This window comes from Amblyomma americanum, chromosome 1 (assembly GCF_052857255.1).
Source record: "Amblyomma americanum isolate KBUSLIRL-KWMA chromosome 1, ASM5285725v1, whole genome shotgun sequence".
NCBI lineage: Eukaryota > Metazoa > Arthropoda > Arachnida > Ixodida > Ixodidae > Amblyomma > Amblyomma americanum.
This window is the reverse complement of record NC_135497.1, coordinates 8028300-8045094: the sequence shown is the minus strand read 5'-3', so window position 1 is coordinate 8045094 and position 16795 is coordinate 8028300. Positions and strand designations below refer to the sequence as shown.

Genomic DNA, 16795 nt, shown 5'->3' with positions numbered 1-16795 from the left:
TACAGGACAGAGGCCTCACCTATGAACACTATTTTTCCGGAAGCAAATATGAGAAGAGTGACGCGGCGGCGTTCCGGGCGGTAGATCAGTCTCGGATAGAAAAAATGCTGCAGCAAAGACGCGGCTATTTCTGTGCACATCCACGACGAGCTGATTGTGAGAAAAAGCTCGAGGCTTAAACTGTAACAAGGTAACCATGTGGGCTAGTTGGTGTGTATCAGACATAACTTCACCAGCGAAAGAACGGGACACCAGGAGAAGAAGACAGGACAACGCTGGACTGACAACTGAAGTTTAATCGAGAAACGTCCTGGGTCACCAAACGACGCATGCGTATCAGGCTCACAAAAACCCCTAAAAGACAAAAAACCTATGTGGCGAATCACCTAGGAGAGGATGCACGCACCATAATTGGCAAACAAAAAACAAACAAAAAGCACAAAAGCACAAAAAACATAATTTGCCTGTCAACCTTGCACTCGTACACTTTTGCTCAGGAATCTAAATTCCTTGTCAGTGAGAAATAAAGACGGTGCACTGACGCATGTGTCACTGCCTTGCAACCTAATATGGTATGCCTCCAGGATTTCCCTCTCCTCCCTGTTTTTTCCTTTTCCGATGACTGACGTTGTTAAAAGCTGGAACGCAGTCTTTGCAACTCCTGCAGTGACGTGGGAGATTATTCTGATCAGATAAATTTCTCAGGGAATTGTTATGTTCTCGTGCCCGGTCATTAACGCATCTACCAGTTTGGCCCGTGTACACTCTACCACATGATAGGGGTAACTTGTAAACAACACGAGTCGAACAAGCAACGAACTTGTTGGCATGCTTCACAGTGCAGCTCTTGGGCTTCCTCCCCTCACTGGCCATCGCGATACGTGAACATAAACCAGACAGCTTACAGGGTGCAGAGAAAACTGCCGTCACGCCGTGCCGTTGTGCCACTTTCTTCAGATTATGCGAAACACCGTGAAGATAGGGCACCACTTCAACTTTCTTCCCCTCCATTCTTTCATTCCCGGAATCACGTTTGTTCTGGTTTTTTATCTTCTGCTGCATCGACTCACCAACTGCAGTCAGCACGTCAGCCAGAAAACCTGCGTCACCAAGGCGGCGGATTTGCTGTGACTGCTGTGACTGACAGCTTCTGCACTTTTTATTTGCTGTATTCGACCAGGGCACTTTTTTTTTCGCCGCTCAACCATTTTAAATGGACGGCCATACTAGCTCCATTAAAATTTGTCAACACTGAAGTCATTTTTCTACGAGGACATCGCACGCAAAAAAATAATAAAGCGGATGCTGCAAGAAAATTCGGCTTATTAACTCAATGGTCGTGTTATGGAATTACGACGCCATTTCATGAATGCAAAAAATGTTTATTGGAACTTTGGAGTACGTGCAGTCGACCCAGTTCATGTGGCAGCAAAGAACTCCGTTAACTTCATCTGCCGCTTTTTAATAAGCGTCGGCGTTATAAGGCGCTCGTATGTTGACAGGGCTACCAAGGCCTGTTCATGTGACTGCGTGCCTGCGTACGCATGCAATACATCCAGCGCATCCATGACTTGCGTCGGAGTAGGCGTGCTGCTTGCCACATGGGCGTCTTGGTCAGAGCAAAGCCACCTAGACAACTTCAAGGCCTGCGCAAGGCGGCGTGACGTCACGCCAGTGCGATGGGCCTGCAAGTCGGCTTCGCCCATCCGCCACGCCTAGCCTTGTGCCACGAACGCTGGGACTGGCGCAGGCAATTTTTTTAAACCATAATCATTGCGCACAGGCACAGCCAGTGCGCGTTGCACTGATTATGGTTGAAAACAATTGCCACTTTTCATTAATAGCATCCTAGCCAAATCAATATTTTACTTCTACAGAAGAACACTTAGAAGTGGCACAGAAATGACTGGTGCTTCGTGGTTCTTTGCAGTCAAAAACCACTTGTTTTTTAGTTTTGCCAAGCTATAAATGCCGTAGACAATTTTTACAGAGTCCATAAGCACAAGCATACACATAGCTAAACAAAACAGAACCACATAAATACTAGACAACAAAAGAGCAGCATTCCTAAGGCCTTCAATTTTTTTAGTTTCCGCTCATTCTTGGCATGGGACAATTTATCATTTTCTCTGCGGCACAAATTGTTCAGTGGTGTATTCGCTGCAGCACTTATGACAAGCTCCATCACTTCCTTTGCTGTGTGACCAAAATCGCACACATCTAGGTCGTCAATGTCTCCAAGGGCTGAAAATACAAGGGCAACAAGAGCATCCTTCTGCCTAGGAAGGCTAAAAAACTGCGTGGAATATTCTGGGGCCCTGAGCTTGTCCAGTACAATTTCTGTGAAAAGCACAGCGTTCACAACAGTGGCTCGTGGGAACTTGAGTCCTCCTCTCGACATGTTTGCGATCAATGCATTGTCTGCATTATCTAGGTCTACATCTTGCAGGACAAGGTTTTCCCTGCAGGATGTGCATGCTAGTTTCTTTAAAGCTGCATGGGCGCAATAGCCAGCGACATATGTTACCGCTGGCAGCCTCGAAGCTTTTGCCTCAATGTCAGGATCAGCCACGGCAACACAAAATTGATCTTGCAATGAGTGTACATCTACATCTACCTTTGACGCACTTGACTGACTTGAGGCTTGCACCATGTCCAACTCAGGCAAATCTAGAACTTTTTGCAAACGCAACTTGTTCTCCGACTCATATATTTGCCTGATGGACACGTGGTAGTTGGCCCCTGACAGTTGCCGTTACTTGCCAAAGCGATCCTCAAGGCTGTCAGTTTGGAATTTTCCCAAGAGCACATAACTAAAACCAAGCTCTTCCAAACAATACACGGCGAGTTCGTGCAAGGCACGGGTAGTGTGGCTCAAAGCAGAGTGTGTTTCTCGCGTCAGGCGGCCATTGTCATGCTTGAGGCTTGCCCAGTGGTCAAGCCAGTGAACTATTCTGCTCAAGAATTCAAGCTGAGGGCATGAGGATGATGTTATTGGGCCTTGCAACTCATCTCGAAGCCGTTCTCCTTTTTTTGGCGTTTTGACATTTATCACATTCCACCAAGTCAATATGGTGTCAATGTATTTGGACGTTTCCTGTGCATGCAGGAATGAAGCTGTGTTAAGAGCAGCAACAGTCGATAAGTTAAAAATCTTCAGGGCCAGTTTAACATTTTGGCGCTCCATGTTTGACGGGTTCAATGCCTTTAAGGTAAGCGTTGGCGCTACCTGTAAAAGGTCATTTTTCTCGGCTTCGTGAACCTGACACAACACTTTAAAGGGTGCTGTAAGTATCTTTGGTTTTGCATCAGTACTTTTTGGGTCAGGAAAGTACATGCACTTCCCAATGTTGCACTGATTCAGCCAGTTATTCCTAATGCACTTAATCAAGTGAACCGGATCTGTGACGAAAAATAGGGGGCGTGATGGATCAGCAGGATGCTGGTACACAATGCTGAGCCTTGCGGGCTTAGCAAAGAATGACATAGCTTTCCTGTTTATGGAATTGTTGTCTGATAGTGCTACGATTTTAAAACCAGATGCCTCCAGATCAATAATAAGTTTCTGAAGAAAGTCATGCAGCACCCTGGCATCAATTTGTGCAACAGGTAGAATGTGTACAACATCTTTGTTTGAAGAAAGCAGGCTCTGGATCATGAATACATGGGCTGTTTTTGCAGGGCTTGAGGAGTTAACAGCAGCACCTGTCACGAAACCAGCCTTGTAATCAAAATATGCTTGAAGGTGCACTTCGTCTATCATTAAAGTCACTGTCCGTTCATGCTCTTTGTATGTGTTCACAACCCGCTTCGCATAAGAAAGATTCCTGTTGCTCTGTTGCAGGACTTGCATCATATGATGAACAAAGCCTTCTGACTGTGTCAGGGTGGGGCAACTTAAGTTTCATTGAGCTTCTCAAAAATTTGTAAGCGTGAGGTGAAATCGTGAACAAAAGGCTTGCAAAAACTAAAAAATCTGGGGGATATCGGTTAGCATTGTTTAAAACAAGATCTACTTGGCTTTTGAAGAATTTCAGTACCTCGAAATGCCATTCTTGCAACTTGCATGCAGAATGTTCATCACTCACTTCATCCAGTAAAGTTGCTACCAATTGAAGATGACGAATCTTCTCAGAAGGCTCAGTGGAGATATTCCTGTGACTGTCTTCAATCATCTGTAGCACTCTTTTCAAATCTCTTAGATCACAAAGCTTTTCAGGCACAAGCACCTCACCACATTTGCTCAGGCGAGTTTCACCAAAAAACACTTCTACGCGAAGGTCCGATGACACAATCACCGACGAACGGACTGCAGGAGCAGAATCAAGGGTCAGATCCAAGAAAACCTTCCCATCCTTGTTGATAATAGTCCAGAAGTTGGAATTTTGAAGGCTTGGCAAAGCGTCGAGAAAATCGGAGAAACCATTTATCCTGTTTTTGGCCTCCTCTTCAGCTTGAGTCTGCTTCGAAAGCAGTATTGCCTCTTGCATTGAAGCATCTTCCAAGCGTATCCTTTTCTGTTCTGGTGCTTCTCGAACCGACGCTTGTGGTCGAGATAAATATGCGGAGCACTTCGGAAACAAACTTGCAAGTGCAGTTTGATTCACGCGAATGGTTTTCAGCGGAACTTCCACAACTTTTCCAGTTTTGATATCTGTGTAGGCAGTTGTTTTCAAGTAGTCCGTTGGCAAAAAATGCTTTTCACAGAGCTGAAATAAAATAATACAATCAAATGAGCATGTAACTGGACAAGAGATGGCATTAACGAACGCGCCGACAAGCTCAGAGAGACCCTTTGTCTCTGCTGCGGAAGCAATAAAGATCGTCAACACGTGCGTTATGATGGTACCGTGCGTAACCGAAATCATGCATTAGCAACCGTCAGCGGATAAACCGCACGACGAAAGCTTTTCGTCTCAGAACACCATATAACAACACAAAAAGCAATGCTTACCACTGTGTACTTTGTTGGCAAGAAGTCTCCCCGCGGGACAGCTGTGGTCCATGCTGCCCGCATCGTCGGGTCAGTAGGAAACCTGTGCATTCGGACACTTGGGCCGCCGTCATAATTTGACTTGCAGTTGGGTGCACAGCATGAGCCAGGCATTCTTGCATTCGAACGGGTGAAGAGTAGCACACAAACAACCAGCAGCAACTTCGTAAGCTTGACTTACGATCGCTTACGACGCGCCATGCTTACCGATGCTGTGATGCTGTCAAAAACATGGTAAAAACGTGGTTCTCGCCGCCTGCTGCCTGAATAAGTGTTGCCAGCAACTGACACAACTTCGCTCAAACCAGCGGGCGGCCCAAATATTAGGATTATATATACATATATGATTCGCTGTATACTCCAATATTATTGTCAGTTAAAGGTTTATGTGTTTTGATTTGTATTCATAATTACAAAACTGTCTAAAATTGAACGGGAAACATAAAGACTGCGTTCCTATGCACGACCCTGCAATATTTTTTTTGCGAGCCGTAGAGTCACGCTCAGCCAAGCCAAGCCAAGAAGGATAAGCATGTTTGCGGCACAGGCGCGCACCGCCGGCTGGGCTTCTCCCATCTGACACAGCCATCCTCGATCGTGACGTAGTGGTCAAAGAGAGGAGGTCGCTCGGGGGCCTTCTCCCTCTTCTAGGTGGCTTTGGTCAGAGTCGTCGTCCTCCATTCCCGTGTCGGTGACACTCTGAATTATTGTCTCATCATCCAGCTCTTCGGTTGTAAGAGCAGAAGCGTCGCTGAAAACAAAGTCCTCAAGCGTCACGTCGCTGGGAGCACCACCCTGATCGCAGAGCTGCTGCCACGAGTCACCGACGTCTGCGGTGGATGGCATGCGTTCGTCGTCGTCATTCGCTTCGCAATGCAGTTCTTGGTTTGAGTGCATGCTTTCTTTGAAGCCCGCCTTTTTAAAGCAGTTAGTTATAATCTCGCTGCTCGTCGACTCCCATGACCGCGATAGCTTCTCCAGGGCCAATGAACCTGTCGATTTTGGTCTCTCTTTTGAGCTCTATGTTGAGCAGCAGCCTTTCAATGACCCGCTTGCGGTACGAGCACTTGACGCTGTTAATAATACCCCGGTCCAGTGGTTGTATCAGGGAGGTGCAATTTGCGGGAAAATATTCCAGCTGAACGTTAGTGAGCGCACAGTCTTGAATATGATGCGCGGAGAAATTGTCCACAAGTAGGCAGATGCTTCTTCCTGCTTGCGCATTTCAGCATCGAAGTCCTTGAGCCATTTAGTGAACAAATGCTGTGTCATCCACGCCTTCGTGTTTGACGTGTATTTCACCGGCATTGTTTTCATGCCGCTAAAGCAGCGCGGCTTCTCACTTGTTCCAATTACGAATGGCACGCGTTTATCACTGCCATTCATGTTAAAAGTCAAACGCTGCTTACTGTGTTTGCCACCATGGCACTTTTCATTTCGCAGAGGCAGTGTTTTTTTTGGCAACAGCCGATAGAAAAATGCCGTCTCGTCGGCATTGTAAATGTCGGCGAAGTCGAAACGTGCCAATATGCCCGGGACATGATCACGCAGCCAGTTGGCTGCTCTAATCTCGTTCGCGTCTGCCGACTCGCCGCTGGCCACCTTTCCAACAATGCTGTGCCTCTCATTAAATCGTTGCAGCCACCCGCTGCTGGCCTTGAAGTTGTCGCAACCAAGAATGCAAGCGAAGTTCAGGTCCTTCTGTCTTAGAATGGCCCCGCTCAATGGCATGTTTTTGGCACGCATATCCAAAAACCATTTGAAGAGGGCTTTTCTACGTCGACGTAGCTTGCCTCCTTTAATCTTTTCCGCTGCAGGCCCGAGCCACCTGCACTAGCAGCAGTCATAATGCTGTCTTTCAATTTCAAAATCATTGACAGTGAACTCTGCGAAAGTCCATACCTTTTCGCAACAGTCTTCTTCTTTTCGCCATTCATTACTTCAGTGATGATGTTGGCTTTCACGTCCATAGACAAAACTTTTCTCTTGCGAGGAGCGCCCATTTTGGACAGAAAACGCACTGCACAATGAACGGAGCCAAGTCGAAGAAATGCTGCTCCTGTTCGTAGGCTTCAACAAAGCGAGCTCGCTCAACAATAGAGTGACTCGCTTTGGCAGCAAAAAAACGCACTGCACGATGAACGGAGCCAAGTCGAAGAAACGCTGCTGCTGTTTGTAGGCTTCAGCAAAGCTAGCTCGTTCAACAACAGAGTGACTCGCTTTGGCAGCAAAAAAAAACGCACTGCACGATGAACGGAGCCAAGTCGAAGAAACGCTGCTGCTGTTTGTAGGCTTTAGCAAAGCGAGCTCGCTCAACAACAGAGTGACTCGCTTTGGCAGCCTCCTTAGGCCTCATGCACGCGTATTTCCGGTTTGCGCTTTCACGTTCCGAGTCTCCGACTGGCCAGTGGCGCCATGTCGTGACGCGTCCTGAAACGTCCGTGCCGCGGGTTTTGCATGCGCACGACAGATGGCGCGGCGGTTCGTTCCTATCATCATCATGTTTTGCTCGAAGATTCCCAGACTGCCGGCAAAATTGGCGCGTAAAAGGGCAAATACAAAATGCGTTTTGTCTCGGCTGAGGTTTTAGCTCTCAACCGATTGTCAAGGTCGCTCCTGGCACATGCATGCGATGCGGAGACTTCGTTACATCGAAAGCACGGCACAATATTACTTCGTTAAATTGCGAAAAAAAATACATGGTTTTCAATGGGGAAGTGATTGGGGAATGAAAAAAATGCGTTACATTCCGAATTTCGTTACATTTAGGTTCGTTACATCGAGGTTCGACTGTATATCGAACTCAAAGCAAATCGCGAAACAGTTTGATATATGATAATTCGATACATAAAAGCGACAATAAGCATGTTTATCTGTAACCTACAAGCAACATGTGCACATCTGGTGTCCACAGTGCACATTCGGTTCGAGCTCGAATACAAATGACTTCCCTAAACTCACTCGGTGGCGAAAGTCATTAGAACCTAACCACATAATATGGTCCTGTGTATGAGACGGTTACTGAGGTTAGATGGCAGTGCCATTTGATTCAAAAGAGAGATAAAATTGCCTAGTGTGAGGGCATAAGTAATATAATGAGATTTAAGCGTTATTCTGCAAGTCCCCAACATCACATAGTATAAGTTTAAAAGTTATCAACTCTTTGTACGTGCTCTTCATCGGAAAGTTCACTACAGTAGTACATCAAAAAATAGCTCAGAGGAGCATGTCTAAAGGTTGATGAACACGTTTATTAGGGGGAAAAAACACAATAGAGTCACACACATAGCACATTTTTCGTTAAAGTAAATAAAGTTTCTTAAATTCGACAGTGCATGTTTCATTGCAACTTGCAACAATCATGACATGGAACATGAAGGAGATTACCAAGGCAATTATGCGTACAGGTTGAACACTGAGCACACAAAAAATTAGCTGATGAAACAAAGAGTTTGACGAAAACTTGTCTGGTCGGGGTGAATCACAAAACTTGACATTCCGGCCAGAAACTTCACATAGAGGACACCATTGATTTTACCACGCGACGGGCCACACCAAGTGCGTTGGAATTGAGCTGCCGTGACACTCCTCATGATAGTGTGGGCTCACAACTCGCAATCTCAACCAATGCGACATGTCTGCAGAATTGGGTAAATGTCCTTGAAAGCTTCAATAACTTTTTCTCTGTTTTGCTGCCTGCATGAAAAACAAGGTTTAGTCAGCAGTGATCACCTTGCGGCCTGCAATTATATTCAGCGGTGCTGGCAAGTGGGCACGCAATGCAATGCAATATTTTGTTATAGCCGCTATGTCGTTATGTGCTCTCTCGCTAAAACTTGTGTGTCACAAAAATCGCCTAAAACAATGAGGAGACTATCCTGCGGCTTTCTAAACTATACTTGCTGCCATATAATGAAAGCTTCCACAAAATGATATAAGCACCCTTACTTGCCCGTCTTGAAAATGTGCTCCACGAAAAACACGCCCAATAACGTCACTACACTTGAATTCAGGTATATCGAACTTAAAGCAGATCGCGAAACAGTTTGATATATGATAATTCGATGCATAAAAGCGGCAATAAACATGTGTATCTGTAAACTACAAGCAACAATACACTGCACAAAGCTACTGAGGCATTTCTTAGTGATGTGCGGCCCACCAGCATGCGGGAAGTTCACCGCTCCCTAGGCGTTGCTCGGCCTAACCTGCTGCACATCGAAGTCGCAGCATACGGTGCTTTGCAACACGCCATTGCCTGTCAGAGGTTGTCTGACCCTCTTAGCAGTAAACTATAAACAGAATATTTTAATCACAAGAATGGTACAGTTTGTTCCAGCAACACCTCCAGGAGACCGAAGCTCAGCAGGCAAGGGCAGCCGCTAAGCATTCTTAGGTTGTCTTAACTGCATGAAAGCGAGGTGATAGAAGAGGTCTATTAGGAGAAACACCACTTGCCACAAGTTCCATAAACGCGCAAAACACTGGTACATTTTTGCACGGGACTTTCAAAGCAATGTCCCAACTGTTCGATATACAGAAGAACGCATTATTTTCTCAATAGTGTTACCTTATTACAAATGATCAGAACCACAAGGGTATAAAGCAGAGCTAAAAAGTACAGGACAGAGGCCTCACCTATGAACACTATTTTTCCAGAAGCAAATATGAGAAGAGTGACGCGGTGGCGCTCCGGGCGGTAGATCAGTCTCGGATAGAAAAAATGCTGCGGCAAAGACGCGGCTATTTCTGTGCGCATCCACGACGAGCTGATTGTGAGAAAAAGCTCGAGGCTTACGCGCGGCTTTACGTGGCCAAACATCTTGAAAAAGTTCCAGTGCTTGCCTGTATTTGTTGCCCAGATTTTCTTTGTCTTGTTAGCCTTCAGTGGGTTGTCAATGCATGAGCGCGGATGGCTTCCTCCATGGCCGCATAAACTTTGGTGTTCCGCTTTGTGCGACGAAAGTCGCAGAGGTGGTCTTGCCACACTCTTATGAGCACGAATGTCTCGAACTCTGACCACTGAGCTCGGTTTCTGCCATCTGTTTCAGCCGTTGTGCATCCACAATTAAAACAAAATCGAAAATTTTGCGGACAGCTGCTGGGCTGTCGCGGACTGGTACCGCGTCTCCGACTTGACGGGGAACGCTATTGCGTGCAGGCTCGAACAAAGAGATCAAACGAAACTAAGCCGTATTTTTAATTTAAAGGAAAGGGGGGGGGGCGAATAAGAAATGCACAGGCCAACAAGAAAAACACACTCAACAGGTGTACAACACTACAGAATAAAGAAAAGAGTTCAAGTACTGAGCATCCCAGGTACAGCGGGGGTGCCTTGCAGACAGGGCAGACGCGGGTGGTTGTAGTGCGACGCGTCGCTGGCGCTGCTTTGAAGGAAGGAATTCAGGCTGTATTGGGAGCAGAGAGGAACACAGGGCGATGCCGGTGGTCTGTCGTCAAGAGCCCGAAGAGCTTGGCAGCAGCAGAAAGAACGAGCGTATCCAGGTCTCGCGACGGCATCATGAAACGCCGGAGGCTTAAGGCTATCCAAGAGTGCCTTACAGAAACACGGATCCTCAGTCCATCGGCTGGCACCTCCACACTTGTAGAGAATGCAGTAGGCTTGCGTCGGTGGTCCAAGGGAGGTCATGGCAGCACGGACCCAACGTCTGACGGCTGCCACCTCCACTCTTGAATGACCCGAGCTCCACTGTGCTGCATTCCTTTACACCTCGTTTTTCTCGCACGTCAGCTCTTCGTTTCTCGTGCATGCCACGCTCTTTGTCGCCGTCGCCTCGTGCAGACCCTTCTTACGCAGAATGCTGGGCTGGCATGCGCAGTGCTCCACTCTCCGATGCACCACTGTCGGCGCAATGCATTCGCAGTTGTGTTGTGCACCTCACATATGCCACCCCTTCGAAAGTTTTTCCATATAGAAAAAACTGCACACAACACTAATGTTCACATGGTACACGCCGTTAAATTCACTCTAAGGACTTCACACAGTGACACAGTGATGCACACAGAAAGAACATTGGGTAAAACGTTATACATCTGGCAGAAGGGCAATTAAAAACCGTACAAAACATCAGGCACAAACTTTAAACATGTCTGCATCATAAAGATGAAAAATCACACACTGAACAACTCATAACCGAAAAACGCAGAGACATAAACAACTCATAGACACTCTTAACCTACATTTCCACAGGTAGCCATTGCAAACACTCCAGAGAGCATAACCATACATTGGGCATTACCCTCCGGTAATTTACAAACAACTCATGCAGTCAGCACCTATGTTTTCGGACCTGTCACCTTCGAGTATGACAGAAGATGATGGCTCTACGGTCTCTTGGGACGCATCCTCTTCGTACCATTTGAGCATATGATTTGTTTAGTTTGACCCAAGTCGATCCAATAATCCACGTCGTCATTCTTGCCATCAACCACGAATGGACCTTTCCATTGCATCAGGAGTTTATTGTGGCTACTCGGCAAAAGTATGAGGGCACGATCTCTAACCTTTAACTGCCGCTTCTTGCTGTTCCTCTCATAGTATCTCTTCTGAGACTGTTGGGCACGCAAGAAATTTTGATGTGCCGCTCTCACAGTTTGCTCGAGACGTTCTCTTAGATCGAGAATGTAACCATATGACGTCTTCGTGTCTTCTCTCAGCTCTTCCCTTGTGCAGAGCTCTCTGGCGACAGCTGTCCTCGCACATGTCATCCAAATATCAGCTCAAATGGAGAAAACCACAGACTCGCCTGCGGTACCTTTCTGTATGCAAACAGAAGCAGAGCTATATAATGATCATATGTTTTTGGCTGCTCCTGACTGAGCTACTGCAACATCTGCTTTAGTGTGCTGTTAAATTTCTCCGCCATCCCATTGCACATTGGCCAAGAGATCATTTAGCTCTCATCATTTTGGAAGGGAAACAGGAGCCCTGGTCACAAAGGATCGCTCTCGGAAAACCTATTTGCGAAAAAATCACCAAACCATCTGCCACTGTCGCTGAATCTATCTTTGGCAGAGCCATGGTGTCAGGATACCGCGTGGCAAAATCGACAAGAGTGAGAATATATTCTCTTTCACCAATGTTGGCGACAGCGGACCGAGAATATCAACAGCGACCCGATCAAATGGAGTTTCGATAAGAGCCATGCGTCCCAACAGAGCTTTCCCTACTTTGCCTTTCGGGCACATCCTTTGACAGGAGTCGCACGACCTCACATACCTCTTAATCTTGTGCTCTCCTGGCCAGTAGAATTCGTCCAGAACTCGATCTGTGGTCTTCATAATGCCCTGATGCCCCGTCAACGGGCTATCGTGGGAAGTCTTAACACCTGGCCCCCGCAGGGGGGCGCCTGCAGTTTGCAGGCGTCGCGACGGTGAGTGGCGACACCGCGGGTTCCCGAGCATCCGCAGGGACATCTCCGCAAGGGGATGATGGTGAACTGTGCATCACCACGGACCCGAGCACCCGCGCCTCGCCGTGCGTGGCATCGCCGTGTCCGGGGAAAAGGGGATCCTGGTGGTTGAGCCGATGCCGAGCGTTTGGACCCTTAAGGCCCCTTGGCGGAAGCAACACACCACTTTGGCCCCAGCTTCCTGCAGACGGCACCTCCGGCCTGACCCGACCGGGGGGAATCGGCAGTCGCCTTTTCCTATCCTCCTCTTCATCTTTAACTTTCCTATCTCTGTCTCACAACTCTCCTATATCCTACTCACTTCTTGGTTTTTCCTTTTTTCCTGGCGGCGAGGGTTAACCTTGTGTGACCAACTACCCTGAGTTGCGTCATATTTGGTTATAGTTGAGGTGTACAGCTGGCGTGGGCAGGACTTGCTATCAAGTTCCTGTCCCGTCCCCTTGTTGGACTCCGTGGTGGGTGGCTGGCACCATGACCGAAAAACAAAGTTTTTTTATGGCTACCCAACTTTCAAAACCTGATCGCTCTCTCATAAGAGGGCGGAACGAGGCAGACAACTTCTTTCAAAAAAGAAAAGTAACTTTCCCCAAATATCATGTGATCCACAGTGAACAACAAGATAAACAGGCAAGAATAATATCCCCCTTCCTTGTGTCAAAGTGCTTGACTGAAACCCTAGGCATTGGTTATATGCTGTCAAAAATGGCCAGCGGCGACTTACTGCTCGAACTGTGTGACAATGTCCAACATTCTAAGCTCTCCAACCTAACGTCCATAGGGGAAATCCCGGTCTCCGTGACTCCTCATCGCTCACTAAACACTCTGTCCGAGGCGTAATATCGGAAAATGATTTCCTTCACATAACTGAAAAAGAAATGCTCGAAGGGCTCATCGACCAAGACGTCATAGATGTCCACCGAATCAAAATCCGCAATAACAACAAGGAAATAGACACAAAACACATGATCCTGACGTTCAACACCAGCACCCTGCCCGACACAATCGACGTGGGATATTTGAAAATCAATGTACGACCATACATACCAAACCCTCGCAGGTGTTTCAACTGCCAAAGGTTCGGCCACGGCTCACAGAGCTGCCGCGGTCGTAAAACTTGCGCAAAATGTGCCTCTAACGATCACCAGTCTGATGTATGTGACGCAGCCCTGTGCTGTCCAAACTGTGAAGGAGAACATGCTGCATACTCCAGGGCGTGTCCGTCCTGGAAGAAAGAAAAAGAAATTATCACCATAAAGACCAAAGAAAACATTTCTTTTAAAGAAGCGAGAAGGCGTTTTGCGCTTACAAACACATTCTCCTTCACAGCAAAACAAAACTTCGCTGATGTGGTGCGCAGGGGCGTAGCACCGCACAGCACTCCGGCACCTGCCAAGGCCGCTCCCACCGAGCCTATGGCAGGGCCATCCACGCCCCAGGCAGGGTCAGCGAAAGCTGCCCTGTCACTGCCAAAGCAGGGACCGCCGGTCCATGGGTCGGCATCCCGCAGGACCTCCCCCCGTCGGGTGAGGCCTGAAACTAACACAACCGCGGCTGCGCGGTCCTCCAGCACCTCTGTTGAGGTGATGGATACAACACCCACTCCGCCTCCATTACAGCGGCGGAACAGCTCTCTTGAGCGAAAAAAAGACAGGCCCCTCATAACGGGCCCACCTCATAAGTAAATCTCCTTTCATTTTCTTTTAAAAACACAAGCATGGCTTTTTTAATTCAATGGAATTGTAGAGGACTTATGCGGAATTATAGTGACATAACAAATATTTTAGGGTCAATGTTACCCATAGTTTTATGTCTTCAGGAGACCAATCTCGGTCCACAACATGTACATATCCTGAAACATTATCAAACTTTTAGACGCGATCGCGAGCAGGCAAATCGACTCTCAGGAGGCGTCGCAATTGTCGTCCAAAGCGGCGTCCCTGCTCGAGAAATCAAGCTCAATACAAAACTTGAGGCGGTTGCAGTCAGCATCGTCAGCTATAAAACACTAACAATCTGTTCCGTATACATTCCTCCACATTTTACACTAACAGTCCATGATCTAGAAGAATTGATAGATGAACTTCCAGAGCCATATCTGGTAGTTGGGGATTTTAACGCTCACTCCCCTTTTTGGGGAAGCGAGCGCTGCGACTCTAGGGGGCAAACAATCGAAGATTTTATCCTCTCAAATAACATCTGTCTTTTAAATACAGGAAAAGCAACTTATTGTTGCCCAAGCTCGGCAAAAATGAGCTTTCTCGATTTAGCTTTCGCATCACCATCGCTTTTTACAGATTTTAAATGGGATGTTTTAAATGACCCCCTGGGAAGTGATCACCTACCTATTATCATCAGCCTCTCATCGTCTACTGCAGTCATCCCCACAAGACCACGGCGCTGGAAACTTCACCTCGCCGACTGGTCACTTTTTACAGCAAGTGCCACACTAGAAAAAGAATTTTGTGAAGATCTCAGCATAGACGAAATTAATGAAAGTTGACTACATGCATAATATCGGCCGCTACACTAGCCATACCACAAACAACAGGACTCGTACACAAAAAACATAAAGTATGGTGGACACAAGAATGCACATTGGCAAAAAAACAACAAAATAAAGCTTGGGGCTCTCTGCGTCGGTATCCCACAGCGGAGAACTTGATTGCCTTTAAGAGGGCCAAGGCCAGAGCGCGATTCGTTCGGAGAACTGCCGAGAAATCCTCGTGGCAGAAATATGTGTCCTCTATAAACAGCTCAGTAACCTCAAAAAAATGTGGGAAAAAGTTCGAAGATTCAGTAGTGACCATACCCCTTTCACACTTCCTCTATTGACTACACCCGGGACACAAACATCATTACAAGAACAGGCCAACATACTAGGTGAGCATTTTTCTGAAGTTTCCAGTTCGTCCAATTACACAAACACGTTCCAGAAGCACAAAGCAATAGCAGAAAAACAAAAACTTCCATTTGCAGCAGGTATACACGAGGACTACAATCAACCCATCACACTCCAGGAATTGATTAGGGCATTATCTTCTGGTAAAAAGACAGCACCAGGCCCAGATAATGTGCATTACGCAATGCTTGCCCATCTCTCTGAGGCTGCCGTGCAGGCATTGTTGAAATTCTTTAACAAAATATGGACAACTGGAAATATACCTGAGGAGTGGAAGAAAGCAATAATAGTACCTTTTCTGAAACCCGGAAAACAACCAACAAGTCCTAACAATTACAGACCGATAGCCCTCACCAGCTGCATCGCTAAATCTTTCGAAAGCATAATAAACACTAGACTGACCTTCACACGCATCTCGCCGACTCTTAGATTTACATCAATGTGGATTTAAGAAAGCATGCTCGACCACTGATCACCTTGTCCGCCTAGAAAACACCATCCGAGAGGCGTTCATCCACAAACAGCACTGTATCGGTGTCTTCTTCGATTTGGAGAAGGCATATGATACCGCGTGGAAGTTCGGCATCCTCCATGACCTAGCAGACCTAGGGATCCGCGGCAGGATGCTGAACTGCTTGAACGATTTCCTGACTAACCGCACATTCAGAGTCCGTCTGGGAGCAACTCTATCAACGACATTCACCCAAGAGAACGGCGTACCACAGGGATGCGTTTTAAGTACGACACTCTTTATAGTAAAAATGAATTCTTTGGCCAAAGTAATACCTAAGTCCGTAATGTATTCAGTTTATGTAGACGACATACAGATAGCATACACTTCTTCCAACATACTGTCCTGCGAGAGACAAATACAAATCACACTCAATAAACTGGCTGCTTGGGCAGAGAAAAATGGATTCAAGTTCTCCCCTCAAAAAACAGTAGCTGTTTTATTCTCATTACGACGAGGCCTACAGGTCGATCCCAATCTGTGCTTGAATCAAACCACACTGCCAGTCAAACAGGAACATAAATTTTTAGGCGTCACTTTTGACAAGAAACTTACATTTCTGTCACACATTAACAACCTGAAAAAGAAAGCATCCCAAGCCCTCAATGTATTAAAGGTACTCTCGCGAAAACGGGGGGGGGGGGGGGGGGGTCCGATAGAGCATGCCTATTGCAAATATATCGCTCTTTGGTGCGCTCCAAGCTAGACTACGGGTGTGTGGTATATGGTTCGGCAAGAGCATCCTACGACTGGACCCTGTTCATAATCTTGGTTTGCGCCTATCAACTGGAGCTTATAGAACATCCCCGGTAAAGAGTCTTTACGTTGAAGCAAATGAGCCCACACTAGAGGATAGAAGAGTCGCACTAACATGCACGTACATCCTAAAAACCCGTTCTCTCCCTAAACATCTCTGCTATCCCATTGTTACCAAGTGCCCATCCAAAAGATTATTTAAC

The 16795-nt window shown here is 46.8% G+C and overlaps 1 protein-coding gene and 1 long non-coding RNA gene across 5 annotated transcripts in view; one reads left to right on the top strand and one right to left on the bottom strand.

Moving 5' to 3' along the window:
* The window catches only part of LOC144109645 (uncharacterized), a 255642-nt gene that overhangs the window by 188573 nt on the left and 50274 nt on the right, over nt 1-16795 (top strand). The gene's annotated exons all lie outside the window — the stretch shown is intronic.
* On the bottom strand, nt 279-6359 carry LOC144109578 (uncharacterized). The gene is made up of 2 exons (XM_077642401.1): nt 4955-6359; nt 279-4709 (listed from the first exon to the last, which is right to left on the bottom strand). Exons 1-2 carry the CDS (start codon nt 5105-5107, stop codon nt 3780-3782), a joined length of 1083 nt encoding a protein of 360 aa, XP_077498527.1. The 5' UTR covers nt 5108-6359; the 3' UTR covers nt 279-3779.

What these genes read in the sequence shown, in the direction of transcription:
- LOC144109578 (XM_077642401.1), bottom strand. Translation starts at nt 5,107, where the DNA reads ATGCCTGGCTCATGCTGTGCACCCAACTGCAAGTCAAATTATGACGGC. An exon ending in TGCCAACAAAGTACACAGTG is followed by an intron (nt 4,710 to 4,954) that starts GTAAGCATTGCT and finishes ATTTTATTTCAG; the next exon opens with CTCTGTGAAAAGCATTTTTT.